General features: G+C 44.4%; 1 protein-coding gene across 1 annotated transcript; it reads right to left on the bottom strand.

The window, feature by feature from the left end:
- Nucleotides 1–4,294: 4,294 nt before the first annotated feature.
- LOC130107847 (rho-related GTP-binding protein Rho6-like) lies at nt 4,295–12,883 on the bottom strand. The gene is made up of 5 exons (XM_056274625.1): nt 12,764–12,883; nt 12,385–12,472; nt 5,465–5,574; nt 4,657–4,791; nt 4,295–4,540 (listed from the first exon to the last, which is right to left on the bottom strand). The coding sequence occupies exons 1-5, from the start codon at nt 12,881–12,883 to the stop codon at nt 4,295–4,297; spliced, it is 699 nt and encodes a 232-aa protein (XP_056130600.1).
- Between the last annotated feature and the right edge of the window lie 3,623 nt (nt 12,884–16,506).

Raw genomic sequence — 16,506 nt, 5'->3', positions numbered from 1 at the left:
TGCCTGTACGGGTTACACACCAAACCGGATGATGCTTGGGCGAGAAGTCAACCAGCCGCAAGGACTCACCCTGAGGGTGCAGGAAGCCAACGTTCATCGCACTTCCCCAGCCGAGTACGTTGCTGACCTGGAGGCGAACATGCGGGACACCCACGAAGTGGCGCGCCAGCATCTCCGTGCTGCCCAGCTCAGGAACAAGAAGGACCACGACCTACGTGCTCGACAACGCACATTTCACCCTGGAGATCTAGTGTATGTCCGGGACGACACCAGGAAGAAGGGTCAATCTCCAAAGTTGAAGCCACGGTGGAGAGGTCCCGGCCTCATCACAGAGAAGATGGGAGACGTCTTGTACAGAGTCCAGGAAGGTCGTAAGGAGAGAGTCCTCCACCACGATCGACTGCTACCCTACCTCTCAGACGACGTGCCGGTCTGGATTCAGCGGAGGCGCCATGCTCTGTTGTCTGCTCCAGCACCAGCCATAGGGCCGCAGGAAACACCTGAAGGAGGTCCTCCCGCTGCTGACATGGAGGAGCCGGGGGCGCAGAGAACAGAGGAGTACGAAGGAGTGACAGAGCAGGAGGAGATCGATGAAGACCTTGATCTCCGGCTGGAGGACCTGTTCCACGCAAACGACGATGGAGGACCCAGCACACCAGGCTCCCCGGCTCGGTTCCAGCCGCTCCAACACACTGCTGCCAGCTACTCTTCAGGCGAGTCGACAATCACCCAACATCGTGGGACAGCAGCCTGTGCTCCGGGCGGGCAGTCCAACGCCCCTGACCCAGAAGGAGACGAAGCCGACGCTGCTGAGTCCCATCTCCCGCACCCCACCAGACGGGGCCGGCCAGTCCGGAGGCCCGCCTGGCTCCTAGACTAACTTTGACGGACGTGACTAGTTGACTTGGGGGTTACTAGGCTAGTCACAAGAGTCCAGTATTGATAGCGACCACCCACATTTGTTTGACGCCCTTTGTTCCGGGCCTAGTTCATTTCGCGGGTGTTCTGTCCCATTTATCGTGTTAGATTAATCAGACTGATCTTTGTAGTCTGTTGTTCATTTATGTTGAAGGGACTCAACAGTGCTGGAGGGGGGCAGTGTAGTGGGAAATGCCTGGGGATGTACTTGGAATGTTGCACTGGGCTCGTGCAGCTAGAGGACCAGTCACAGGTTAGCTCGCGCTGTCACAGACGCAACTATATTAGACACCGCGGGAGAGACAAAGTGCCAGAACTGTTTAGTAACCATATCGTAGACTGTCACCTTAGCGTGGGATAGAGCAGGGAAACCTAGCGTATCCTGGGCTAGACAGTAGATACGGTGGCTAGCAGTGGTAGTGTTAGCAGCAGACTGCCTCGGTACCTGTAGCTAGCTGACTACCCCCAAGAGCTTCCCCAGAGAGACTGAGAGAGACATTCACCCGGTCACACCGGAGCCAGAGTACAGAGAGAGAGAGAGAGACACGCACCCCGGAGAGCAGCCATCCATCTCCCGCCCCGCCTAGAGCTCAGCCGCCCTGTTCCATCACCAGCCCTGGTCCCAAGGTGAGCTTGCTAACCCATTAGCACACGGCTAACTAGCTAACTAGCAGGCTAGCCCTAGCATTGGCGCAGCTATCTAGCTAACGGTGGTGAAGCCCGGTTTGTCGCACCTAAAAGTCCCCGCCTCCATCCATAGTTATCTGGGCTATAGAAAAACCGCGACAGTAATAAGACACAAAGACTGAAGGCGAATGGAATTCCGTCTGACCAAGTTTGCTCCTCCACTGTCTCCCTACAAGGATGTGTGCTTTCCCCCTATCGTTTATCCTCTACACAAACATGTGTCAGAACAGGTGTGAAAATAGGACTATTTTAAAGTATGCAAATGACTGTTGTTGTTAGTTGGCTCCAGGACAAAGAGACCAGCCACGGCTCGGTCGTCAGCAACTTCCCCACACACATAAAGTCATAATTAGCGCCTCCTCTGGTCGATCAGGGCGCCTGTTTGGGGGGTGGGAGGGGGAACTGGGAGGAATAGCGTGGTCCTCCCACGTGCTACGTCCCCCTGGCTAAACGCCTCACTGTCAGGTGGAAAGAAGCCGGATGTGGGTATGTGTCCTGGTCGCTGCGCTAACGCCTCCTCTGGTCAGTTGGGGCGCCTCCTTACTGCTAGGTGAAAAGAAGCAGCTGGCAACTCCACATGTATCGGAGGAGGCATGTGGTAGTCTGCAGCCCTCCCCAGATCGGCAGACCGGGTGGAGCAGCGACCAGGACAATTAGGAAGAGCGGGGTACAACTTGGGAGAAAAAAAGGGGGGGAAAAAGAGAGAAAAAAATGGAAAAAAAATTGTGAAGCCGTGTGCCAAAAGGGGCACCAGCGTTTGTTTTGTTTGAGGAAACTGTCCAATTCCACATTAACAAAACCATGATGACTTAATTCTCTCATGCTTTTATTGAATCGATTTTATCTTTTTCTTTGGTGTCATGGTGTGCAAACCTTTCTTCAAAAGTACAGAAACTCTCTGAATCAGATTGTTAAATGGTCTAGTGCGCTGATTGGCGTGTCACATCTTAACCCAGTGTCCTTGTACACCAGACAGTTACAGCAGATTACCAGCTCCATTTTAAATGATGACTCCCACCATTTGCACAGTGAATTTGGCCTTCTTCCTTCTGGATGGAGGGTTATAGTCCAAATGTATAGAACAAAGCGGTACAAAAATAGTTTCGTTCCAGCAGCTATCACGCTAATGAACAAGTTGTAGCAACATTGCACTTTTATCATGTTAGTCTGTTGTCTGTGTTGTTTGTAAGATGTGAGTCAAGATGGATGCCTTGTCTTACTGCAAACCAAATCTACCTACGGGTAACAATCAAAGTAATCTGAACCTGAACCTGAAAAATGATCCATCACATGATCTAAAACCAAGGCTTGACATAAATAACAAGTGAGCTACAGACATGAAAGAACAAGACATTAAGACAGGAAATGAAGAGAGGTCTGACAAAAACAAGTTTCTTCATTCTTTATCTGGCCCTGAAATTATTTTGTTTTTCCTTCTTCTTACAGCATATACACCCTCAACTCTTTGTGGCCCATGAGAGTGCTGAGGTTTATTTGACCTTCACAAATGCTCCACCCCACCCCCATCTGCACCCCTTTATTGACAGATTCAATTTCATAGAAAGGACTATTGTGAAGGGTGAATGAGAGAAAACGTCTTTCGAAGACTTCTGTTTTAAATACCACAAGTCACAGGTCCCTGCATGTCATTTTCTCTCACTGTCAACACTTTACAGTTCATCTCATCATCCAGCCAAGATCGCAAAGATTAACATTTATACAATTTCAGGTTATGTACTGTATGCAACCACTTGATGGAAAAGAGAGGAGGGGGAACTGACCTTGTTCAAGCTCTCACACAAGCAAGCAACAAGTAACAGGGCTGCAGAACCAACGAATCATAAGTAATTGGATATCAGGATTTTAAGTGTCCACCATTACAAACTGTGTAATTTAGTGATATTGAAGGGCTTGAAGAAAGTCCCTGTGTGTTAAATCAAGCCCTTCCATTATGTCTGATCAGTCAACCTTTGAGTACACCCTTACGAGCAAAGGGTTGTGAAATAGGAGAGAAGCCCAACATAGAGCTTTTTTTGGAAAAAGGTGTGAACAAGTTAAGTGAAAACAATGGATATGTCCATTGTTATGAATTGCAAAAGCGCAATAAGTTAATTTTGTCTCCAGAAACCAAGACAAGTAATTTTGTTTAATGATCGTGATTACTATCCATCCATCCTTTATCCAAACTGCTTATCCTGCTCTCAGGGTCGCAGGGATGCTGGAGCCTATCCCAGTAGTCATTGGGTAGCAGGCCGTGATTACTATATTTAGCAAGATAATCAGAGTTATCATTTTTACCATAACTGTGCAGCCCTAAGAGGTAGATCCATTACTATTGTAACAGGTCCACACCTTAAAGTGCATGCTGCGCCCCTCTTTGTACGGGTGTGCAAAGTGAATCCAAATCTTAATTCCATTTACATATAATATATTTAAAATTCAATGTTTTATGCTCCATGTTTCTGAGTCAAAATGATGTCTGCAGATCTACTCCGAAAGGTCAGTGACATAGTTGAGAACATGGAGTGTGGTAGTCTTTTTTTTTTTTTTAAATGGGTGTCAGTGGAGTGGGGACGATATTATAAAGGAGAGATAGTTTTGCACCTTCCTTTTTCCTGCACCCCACTGCTGAACCAGCAAAAGTTCCCTGTATCCCGCAGTCCTTCGCACATTGCAACATCATCATTGTTCACATGATGGAGCAGGTCTTGGCCTTGTCCTTGCTGAAGGTGGAGGAAAGGAGGTCTGTCTTGCTGGGCAGATGGAAGAGTCTCTTGGAGAGGCGTCGGACGGGGCTTGGTTTGGTGGCTGGGTGGAACTTGTTCATGGAGGCTAAGACCGCAGTGCGGAACATGCTGTGGATGCTCTTCTCAGAGGTGAAGGCAGAGCACTCAAGGTAAGCTGCTGCTCCGAGCTGTTTGGCCAAGGATGTGCCCTTCAGTGAGGAACAATGGATGTTTGTAAAAAAAAAAATGTAACCATGTATCATACATATAAATCAAGACAGAGACCCCGAAAAGAGAGAAGAAAAAAAAGCTTCACTCAACAAACCTGCTCATTGGAGATAGGAGTCAGCTTAAGGTTGGAAAGCTCCATAAGCGTGCATACGTCTGTGCGCAGGTCTGTCTTGCAGCCTATCAGCAGGATCTGTCTGCTGGGGCAGAAATCCAGGATCTCTGCCTTCCACTACAGGGGTAAAAGATACAGGACTATCACCACACTGGTAGAAAGTGTACCCCCCCTTTTTTTACCCCCCGAATTGTACCCATCCAATTATCCCACTCTTCCAAGCTGTCCCAGTCATTGCTCCACCCGCCTTGCTGATCCAGGGAGGGCTGCGGACTACCACATGCCTCCTCCGATATACGTGGAGTCGCCAGCCACTTCTTTTCACCTGGCAGTAGTAAGGTGTTTCGCCAGGGGTCCGTAGTGAGTGGGAGGATCACGCTATTCCCCCCAGTTCCCTCTCTCCCCAGAACAGGCACCCTGATCGACCAGAGGAGGTGCTAGTGCAGCGACCAGGACACATACCCACTACAGCTTCCCACCGGCAGACACGGCCAATTGTGTCTGTAGGGATGCCCAACCAAGCCGGAGGTAACACGGGGATTCGAACAGGTGATCCCCGTGTTGGTAGGCAACAGAATACACCACCACGCTACCCGAACACCCGAAAGTGTACTTTTTCTTGAAAAGACAAGGTAGATGATGGGATTAATAGTTAGTGATAACAATGTTTAAGATAAGCAAGAAAAAAGAGACTAGAGAGGAGGAGGAGAACAACATGATTACTGTAGAGTCAACACGACGATCTTCTACAGTGACCGCCACCCCCTAATGTTTACAATGCAGTTTGTACCTTCTTCAGAGAGCTGTCCACAGTATCTGGCCGGCTGATGTCAAAGCACAAGAGCACTGTGTCTGTGTCACTGTAGCAGAGGGGCCTCACGTTATCATAGTACGGCGAACCTACAGAGGGACATGCAGAGTGATAAGGGTGTTTAACACCACAAGTTCAATTAATTATGCAAGAACATGAAAAGGAAAAATTAGGTTAAGAGACACAATTGATCCTGATCTAAGTCTCTACTAAACCTTAGTTATTGTCGCTATCTTGATCATTTCATTATTGTCCAATATAGCTATACATACCACTTAGCTGGCTACCACAAGTTGTGTTTGATCATTTCTAAACCTTTCTGCAAGAAGTAAACAGCAAGGCCTCCGTGCCAATGAAGGACACTCACAAAATGTCAGAATACAAGATCGAATCATTACCGACAACAAAGCTATGAGAAAAACTGAGGCTACATCATTCCACTAGCAATGTAAGGGGAAAGCCCCTTTAGTTGTCAGTTGAGGCTAAATATATCTGCATCACCAATCTATATTGCTCTTATGTTGCCAGTCAAGTTTGATTATTACCTATTGTTAATTTGGTACTGAAAAGTTAATTTCTGTTTTAGAGTAACAGCCTATACCTTGTCTGCTGCCAGAGGTAGTTTGGCCCTGCTGTAGCCTCCACTATTAGAAACCTAGCATAGTCCTGCAATTTGTTTTCATTTTTGGAGATGAGTAAAAAAAAAAATCCCTATCCACTTGATCAGAATACTGTCACTTTTACGTGTTCCCCAAGCACAACTTGTCACAACTTTGGATCTACTATGTCCTGATTGATATGTACAAGTTGGGCACACAGTGCTCAGGAGAGTTGGCTGAGGCTATTATGGTGGCTAGCAACCGCTGCTAGCCACCATAGCATTGGGAGGAAAAGGGCGGAGCTTAGGATCTGTCAGTTCTGGTAGTTGAAGAGTATGTTGTGACAGGTACAGCGTATGATGGCGAAGGCTGCAATTTTGGTTTTCTGGGTCAGAAAGAAGTACAGAATCTGAACCTACTTAATGTTAAACTTGTTGGGGATGGGGACATCTGAAGTACAGTAGCCCTTTAATAAGCTTTAAGAATGATCACTGCAAGTATTTTCCCCTCACTCAGGTCAACAAATACCCAAATATCACCCCGTCAAAACTGGGAACTGCAGCAACATTCAACGGAGGTAGTGTGTGAATCTAGCACTGTCACACTATCATGACTCCATATCATAATCATCCTCACATGCACACAGTACGCAAACACACATACCTACTCTCACCCAGGCAAAAGGAGAGAAATCATTTCAATAAGCCCCAAGCCTTCCCACGGAGAAAATTTTACCCAGTAAATCAAATCAACACATCGAGTCAAGGCACATCATACCTCTCTATATGTATCACACCAGTGCATTTGTTTGTGTGCTTACAGCAACATTTTGCTGGGGGTGGAAAAACTGAAAAACCATGAAATCCAGAGAAGGACACAGATTTCTGCATCATGAGAGACTTTTTTTTTAATGATTTTTCAGTTAGTGTTAGTGTACAGCGCAGTACAGAACAGAACAGAACAGAACAGAACAGAACAGAACAGAACAGAACAGAACACAGCCTAGTTAATCCAGGTTGTTTGGTTTAATAACATTGCCCATATTGGGTGGCAAAAAAAAATTAACCACAATGAGAGTCAATAATTGTTTTTTTTTTTCAGGTGTTGGTATCAAGAATAGGTATTTCCTTGAAAAGTGCCCTTCAAACACAGGGGATTTGACATTTAGTTCACATTTTGATTAAATATACATTTCAAAATTCAGAAAACATTCTTGTCAAGTGTGAGGCATTAACTAGAGCTGGAGTCAAGCATCAAGATGAAACTGATAGAAGTAGTTGGCAAGACTGCAATTAAGTTACAAGTTCTCCCAAAACAGATACTGCAAGATATTGGGACCACACACAATGGCCAAGAACTACCCCCCCCCACTCTTTTCTCCCCAATTGTACCCGTTCAACTACCCCACACTTCTGAGCTGTCCCAGTTGTTGCTTCACCCCCTGTGCTGATCCATGGAGGGCTGCAGACTACCACATGGCTCCTCAGATACATGTGGAGTCGCCAGCTGCTTCTTTTCACCTAACAGTGAGGAGTTTCACCAGGGGGACGTAGCATGTGGGAGGATCACGCTATTCCCGCAGTTCCCTCTCCCCCCCGAACAGGTGCCCCGACCGACCAGAGGAGGCGCTCATGCAGTGACCAGGACACATACCCCCATCCAGCTTCCCACCCGCAGATACGGCCAGTTGTGTCTGTAGGGATGCTCGACCAAGCCGGAGGTAACACGGGGATTCAAACCGGCGATCCCAGTGTTGGTAGGCTGCTATGCTACCAGGACACCCACCAAGAACTATCTTCTAATTTTTCCATTACTAACACACCAGTCATGACATGATGCCCTCATTAGAGTTTGATAATCCTGAATTACATTGTACTGACTCACTATCTGTATCAAGCATGCTCCTCCCATTATGGTGTCACATACCAGATGATAAGACGGTAAATTAATATTTGTTAAATGCTGAGAAGGAAGCATATTGTGCTTATGTTTTGATAAAATTACGCAACTATGTAAAGGTCTCGTTACAGGAAGGCTCCAGTGCTCTGACAGGATATCACCATTCTATTATGTTTTGTTTGGTTTGGTTTTGTTCTGGGGGGTTTTCAGCCAGCTAATCACTCACCACGCACAAGACACTAAGATTTAATTTCCTACTCGTATCCTCTGGGGACTGAATCTGAAGCAGAAACTCACTTTTCCACAATGCAATAATATCAGGAAAGGATGCAACAGAGGAAAAATTACTTTTTTTTAATCAAAATTACAACGTTAGAAATGCAGACACATGTGATAAATTATACAATTACGACTAATATGGCTATTGAAATCTGTGTAAAATGGCAAAATTAGGGCTGAGAAACTGATTTGTGCTGGAGGTGTGATAAAACCAGAGGCACTTTCTTACAGATGCTTTATTCATGCTCTGTGATGGAAAATGTCAGGGCCACGGGTCTCACTTTTATAAAAACAGTGATGAACTCATCACTGGTATAGAGACCAAATTAATGCAGTTTAAAATGTCCTCCAGATCTCGTGGAGTAAAACAGCACTTATCACTAGTTGTATCACTAACACTGGAAAACCAAAGGAGACATTTCAGTTAAGGTATGGATGGAGGAAATGGACAAAATTTATTTTTATGAAAAACTGCGCTATAGATAGATAGGTAACATATATCTACATGAACATACGGGGCAACCCAGGATCTTCTCACAGCAAGAAGGTCCTGGGTTCGAACCCAGGGGTATCCAACCTTGGGGGTCATCCCAGGCCATCCTCTGTGTGGAGTTTGCCTGTTCTCCCCGTGTCTGCGGTGTGTTTTCTCCGGGTGCTCCAGTTTCCCCCACCATCAAAAAGACATGCATGTTAGTGTTAATACTCCTGTCTGTGCCCCTTACCAAGGCATGGCAAGACGAACTGCAGTTGGTCCCCGGGTGCTGCATGGCGGCTGCCCACTGCTCCTAGCTACAAAGCTAGGATGGGTTAAATGAAGAGTGTAATTTCCCTACAGTGATCAATAAAGTATCTCAAAAAAAACAAAAACAACATGTCAATATAATACAGTGTGATGGAGAAGAGCTGCACCCTTTTTCGAATGTAACAATAACCGGCATGTATAATAGGGTATTCTGTAATACTCTGTTGTCTTCTCTATATACACAGAGATTATTTTCTCTTCCTACCCTCCACTTTGCCTTGGGGGTTGTTTTTGTCTCATGCCCTCTGCTTGGCGTATGCCTTATGCTGTTTTGGTAGGTTTTTGATGCTATGACTGTACGTACATGCTCTCAATTCTGAAAAGCATACATTACATGCATACAGCATCTTCTTTTCCATATCTCACATCCATACTTATGCCATATAGCCGTGATCTATTTGCCGAATAGAAGACAGTGCCCACATTGGCACAGAACTGTCCAGGCTGATGTAAGGCTTTGGAACGAGGGAGGGCTCGGAGGCAGAGAGGATGGACACAACTTCTAGAAACTAACACCTCCCACACATGTCCTACCCCCTGCCTTGACACACACAAAAGCACAAGCGCATATCCAAAAACATAAAAATGCAAACACAATCACTGTCTCTCTCTCTCTCACACACACACACACACACACACACACACACACACACACACACACACACACACACACAACACACCATATGGGTTAGTTGACCAATAAAATATTGATCCAAAGAGGTTACCCTCGCTATCAAGGAGTGAAAGAGACCTAGAGGGAGGTGGGCTGATATGGGCTAATCCTCTTACACGTAGAGACGGATAAGGCCGGCCATTTCTTGATCAAAGATGGAGAGTAAAAGCTAAAATAATCTCCTGAGTTTTACATTATCATGAGATGGAGGGAAGGCCTGTGACTATTTGATACATCAACACACATAAGACCGATGTGCAATAGGCACTGCATCTTGTCATTGCATTGCAACACCTGAGCAATTCTAAGAAACCTTTGGCAAAGGAAAAGAGACAAGAGCTGTGAGGAGAATGACAAAGAGAATGACAGAGAAAAGATTGATGAGAGAGGTGATGCTAGCATATTTTGTGTGTTTGGCGGTGAAAATGTAAATAGATCTTATGCAATGTTTTCTCTGGAGAGAATGATGGTCCAGCAAAGATTCAAATCTGTTCAGATAAAGAGACACATCAACACCAGTTCAGGAGTGGTTTTCAGTTACATAATATGTCTTCTAGCAGTGGAAACCATAAGGCGATGAGGGGGCCCATGCCTTTTGCTTGATAGCCCAGCCCTAAATTGTGCCTTCTGTTCCCAGCTACTGTAAGCCACACACACACACACACCCACACACACACACACACACACACACACACACACACACACACACACACACACACACACACACACACACACACACACACACACACACTGTCCAAGGTAACCCCTTCCCTGTGAAGCTATGCCCATGCAGGCCAAATGGCACTGCTCAATTTCCTCTTGCCAGTGCTGTTATGAGGGATGCTGACCCTACTTGCCTTTTTTATGCTATTTTTGTTTGTTGTTGTCTTTCTTTTTTTTTCCGGATGTACTACGGTTTCATAACTATATGTCAGTTAGTCATTTAAATGATTCCACCCATCATGATAGTTACCTTAAAACATTAATATATCAGTTAGTTGTGATATGAGAATCACAGTGAATTAGAATAAAAACCTCCATGGATAGTCCCATAGAGATAAAGCTCTGTAATCTACAAGTGCTGGGGGAAATTGTTTGAGAAACATATTCTTTTTTCAGGGATTTTTTTCAAACACCTTTGTAGAGAATGGTTGCACTATACTATACAGCTCACCCTGCAATACTTGTTATAGCCCCCCCCCCCCGACAATATATCAATTACCATGACTTCCTAAGAGCACTGCAATGACAATGCATAATGCTAATGCTCTCATCTCCCTACAAAGACAGGTCAAATTTCAGAATTAAGAGTCAACATCTTGCTCAAGGACACTTCAGCAGGAGCTTAAATCCAGGCTTCAGAGTTGAGGGATGGTCTCCCTTGCTGACTATGCCACCTTGCCCTCCACACTGATATGAATGGAAATCTAATATTTCTTCCAGAGCTGTCTGTGGGAAAATAAAAAAATATGTATACAGGAAAATATTATTAAAATTTATCCACCCAACCTGCTGTAAGTAGAACATTAAAATGATTGACAGAGTCCATCTCCATCATCTTTTACCCAAGTGTGCCATTTATTTTTATGCCACCTTGGCCGAAAGAACACACAGCTGTCTCATCAATGCTCAGGTTGGTGAACGGCTGCAGAAGAGCGCTGAGAAGGACCGACAGATAGTGATCTCTGAGCAAAACACACGGCAACAACACCTACAATCTCTCAAGGTAAAGAAAACAGTAAGACAATAGACTAGGAAACCCCTCATTTGCAGCTGTCTACCGTCTCTTTACATATATTATACTGTTTGGCAGGAAGAAGGGAGGTACGCAGAAGTTTTGTAGCACAGTTCACAAATTATTATTTGCCATCACATACAATGGACTCACTATAGCACATAACCCCAGACACCCCCTCAACCCATTCTTCACTTACTCCCATCTGGTCATAGGTATAGGTCCACAGTCTAGAGAAAAGCCCGCCTTGGCAGGAATTTCACCCCCTCCACCAAATACCACACTGAAAGTCTTGGTCTCTATCTGTGCATGTAAGTCCTGCTGTATATCATGCTTGTAGTAGTCTATGCAGTTGTACCTGTGTACTCATGAGCGTTTACACACACACACACACACACACACACACACACACACACACACACACACACACACACAGTCATTGGGCGGCAGGCAGGAGACACCCTGGACAGGCCGCCAGACCATCAGACCATCACAGGGCATATGTACCTCTCTCTCTCTCTCTCTCTCTCTCTCTCTCTCTCTCTCTCTCTCTCTCTCTCTCTCTCTCTCTCTCTCTCTCTCTCTCTCTCTCTCTCTCTCTCTCTCTCTCTCTCTCTCTCTATATATATATATATATATATATAGGTGTGTGTGTGTGTGTGTGTGTGTGTAAATGCATATGAAGGTAAAATTTAATGTACCGGTTGTGGAAACAAGTGTCCTCAAGAAGGAGGGTAAAGAATCACTCTGTTATTGGAACTGACATTTTAATTCACTACTTGAACACAAACCTCGGTCGCCAATTTCAAATGGGAAGCACCTCTTTAGCCAAGATCAGGCAAATGAATCGACACCGCAACATCCACATTTCTTTTGAATTGTGTAGAGGTGAACAGGAGGGGATCGCCTCACCTGACGTGTCCCAGAGGCTGAGCTCCACACGCTGGTCCTCCAGCTCCAGACATGATGTGTAGTTTTCAAATACTGTGGGGACATACGTCTGGATACGGACAAGGAAACGTTCACAAGGATGAGGAGGATTCTAATTACTCTAAATCACAAGCACCAATTCAGGCAGATTGACATTATACTAAGACAGGTTACAGAAAGCTGCTTGACCCTGAAATGAACAAATTCTTAGACAATTTCCAACAGGCTACTTGGCGACTGTTTTTTTTTTCCAGCTCGAAAATCAAAAGTTGTAAATAGCATCGCCGATTTATAATATACATGTACCAGTCTAGAGGTGTTGTATGTGGTCTGTATAGTATGTCTGCGTGTCACCGCGTACCTCCGGGTAGCAGTCCTTGGTAAAGACTTGTAACATCGCTGTTTTACCGCATTGGACGTCCCCGACCAGCACCAGCTTACACCTCGCAACGAAAGGCTGGGCAAATCTTCTTTCCTTCATGGCGGAGCTAGATAAAAGAGGAGCGCTGTAAACAAAGTGAATCTGAATGAAAAAGGGAAGAAAAAAAAACTTTATCCTCAAATACCGTGAGTGTCTCTGTGCGTCTGCGCGGACGGCGACGTGCAGACTGTCCTGTGAGGCAACGACTGCGGGACTTTATAATGTTGCGCGCCGACCAATCAACGATAAGCGCACGCGGCTACAGCGCTGCATCCTCACGGGTACTTTCACCCAGAATAAAGACGAAAATGGCTTAAATCTATTAACAACACCAGAGCCAGAAGGGACACGCAGACACACACACGCAAATAAAAATCGATAGTCAGCATCGTTCTTGTGAGATGCCGTTTTGTTTTGTGGAGGCTACGAGTGCCAAAATAATAGATAAAGTGGTCAAAGTACAAACTAAATAAATGTGGGAGTGTAAAGAGAAACAAGAAGCACAATTTGAAAATACGTTCAAAAACAGACCGATAGAAGCGTAAATTATTGTGGATAGTTTACGAAGCGCGTGAATCAAAATTCATTAAAATTCTTAAATTTAAAAAAAAGCGTGTTTACAGGATTTTACATTAAAGAGGTCGTCTTTAACAAATAAAAAAAACATATAGACAGAATATTTGTACAACCCAAAACATCACAAGACAGAAACACCCAAATATAATGCTTTATTTTGTAATATTTTTATTATCATTTTCGCATTTATTTATCCATTTGTTTCAGCATATGTATTTTTATACTTATTTTTATATATTTTCTCCAATCATTATCATTGTACCAGTCAGGGTGGCGGGGGACTGGAGTCCATGGATTGAGTGAACAGCAGGGAGACACACTGGACAGTGTGGTCGCATGTCAATTGCCGAGATATGTAGTTTTGCTTTTATTTATTCATTTATTTCAGTATATAGTTCTTTGTTCATTTCTGGTTTCTCTGATGAGCACAAACTGCCAATAACTTGTTTTAGTCCGCTAACCCCAAGTAATTACTGCTACCAGATGTTCTGTTCTAGCCTCTCAAGGCCTTCAGAGGTACATGCTGTGACACATTCTCCATTGGCTCCAATGTGAAATAATGGAGTAGTCAACATCTCAAATTTCAATAGAAACAGTGGACAGATTGGCTCTCCACTGCCCGATCCTATCGGTGTACCTCCAACGCACCCAGTAAATAATTGGTGTAATAACATTTCAGAAATATGCCTCTAAGTTAGTATTTTAGTGAGCTTGTAACCGAGAAATCAAGTGACCTACCTATTAAATTGGAAAATTTCATTGCCTGTGGCACCGTGACCTGCATGGCCGCTTCTGTCTCCTCGTGTCATTTCATGAAATATGAATTATGTTGTGCTGAAACTGATACAACCTACGAAAAGACCTCAATGGGACAAAATGTTCAAGAATTCCTTGAAATTAAAGTATTACTTTGAATTTAGAGGAATGCATGTTGTTAGTGTTTAATATCAGCGCATATATCTGTGCATAACGTGCAGGTGTGATATCCTGCCCCGGGGGATGCACGCTGTATCTGCTATGTGAAATTGATTTTTAGAAATACATATGTTTTTATGTTTAACACATGAGTGCCACCATATACAGCATGTGCTGACTGTTGCACACATAGGTCCAGTAGGCTGCCTGCCAACAGCCAATAGACGAAAGTGGATTTATAATTTTGAAGTACAACAGAGAATTCTACAAAGTCAGCTATTTGGGGGGGAACTGGAGCATGCTAAATTGTGTAGAATGTAACAGAAGAACCACTCCGCTGCCACTCTTTGATGCTATGGATGTGTTGTGTGTTGCTTTGAAATGGAAATCATCACTTCCTGATAAAAGGAAAAGGCAGACACTGTCCTCATGTCCCACATTACTCTGTCTCATTTTAAATATTATGTACATTAAGTATGTCCCACAGGCACATTCACTTATGCAGCCACTATCACCTGAGCGAGCACACGTGCACACAAGCGCGCGCACACACACACACACGCACACACACACACACACATACTTGATATATCACTTTCCTGTTCCGTTGTTGGGTTTCTGCGTCCTCAAGGGATTAAGTCTGATTATGTTGTCTGAACAGTGTGCATCACCTTCACTTTTCAGTCTCCTTGAGATTTTTTTTTCATTATTATTGATCATTTCCCAGATAATCTTTCTTTTTCTTTAGTGTTGTCTTTATTCCCCTGAATTGGATTATAGATAATGGATGGATGGATGGAAGGATGGAGGTCTTTGATGGTTGCATTCTGATTCTCAAATATAGAATATATATGATTATACTTCACTTTTATGCTATTCTGTGTTCTTATGATTGTTCCTTTATCGAAGTTATACTGTTATATGGTTTTGCTGAGCAGTTATACTCTTCCTTTCTTTCTTTTTGTGTCAATAAATGTTTTAACACCACCTTTAAATATTTTTCATTCATTTGTTTCCATCCATCCATTATCCAAGCCGCTTATCCCAATCGGGGTCGCGGGGATGCTGGAGTCTATCCCAGCAGTCATTGGGTGGCAGGCGGGGAGACACCCTGGACAGGCCGCCAGGCCATCACAGGGGCGACACAAACACACACACACACACACACACCTAGGGACAATTTAGTATGGCCGATTCACCTGACCTACAGTCCAAAGACATGTAGGTCAGGTGAATCGGTGTGGGTGTGTGGGTTAAATCGGTGTGGGTGTGTGGGTTAAATCGGTGTGGCTGTGTGGGGAGAACATGCAAACTCCACACAGAGGACGACCCGGGATGACCCCCAAGGTTGCACAACCCTGGGGTTCATACCAGGACCTTCATGCTGTGAGGCAACTGCGCTAACCACTGTGTCACCGTTCCGACAATCATTCATTTGTTTATTTATTTTAATTACCACAAGTCCTAGTAATAGTTTTAATATTAGAAATAGTAGTAGTAGTAGTAGTAGTTGTAGTAGTACTAGTAGCAGTAGTAGTAGTAGTAGTAGTAGTAGTGGTGGTGATTGTGGTAAAGGTACAAGTGGAAGCGACAGCAACAATATTAGCAAAAGTAATCTATATTATCTACAACTGTGCCTTATTTGGACATGTATTCAATCTTAAATCACTACAGTAACACATAACTGTAGAGATTTATGTGACGTTTCACCAATGATGTTTCACCAATGTATTCCGGATGGAGGGTGACAGTACTCCGATATGGAGGCACTCTGGTATTCCTAACATGCAGTGATGATGACTCCTGTTGTTAAGTTTTTTCTTTGACCCATGATGCTGGTCAACAAGTTCCTCCATATAACTGTTTGACCTAGATTTACCAATCCTCACCTTACTTAACCTGCCACACTGACATTTAGAGTTTGTGGCGTGTGTGTGTGTGGGGGGGGGGGTATACAGAGAAATACTCAAGAACAATTAAATGACACAAACCTGGTCTTCAGTGCATTAGGACACACAGTTAATGTGAGTGAGCATGCATCAAAGTTGCATTGCGATTGGGATTCAGTGCTCTCACAGCCATGTTCTGATCGGTAGGCTATTGTAATGGGGGTGGTAGTTACTCAACAAAAGTGCAATCCCAAAAGCTGACAAGGACTCTTGTTGACTTGTAGCAAAGCAGAAAGGAGCACA

The sequence above is a fragment of the Lampris incognitus genome, chromosome 2 (assembly GCF_029633865.1).
Source record: "Lampris incognitus isolate fLamInc1 chromosome 2, fLamInc1.hap2, whole genome shotgun sequence".
NCBI lineage: Eukaryota > Metazoa > Chordata > Actinopteri > Lampriformes > Lampridae > Lampris > Lampris incognitus.
This window is presented reverse-complemented; position numbering and strand designations above follow the sequence as displayed.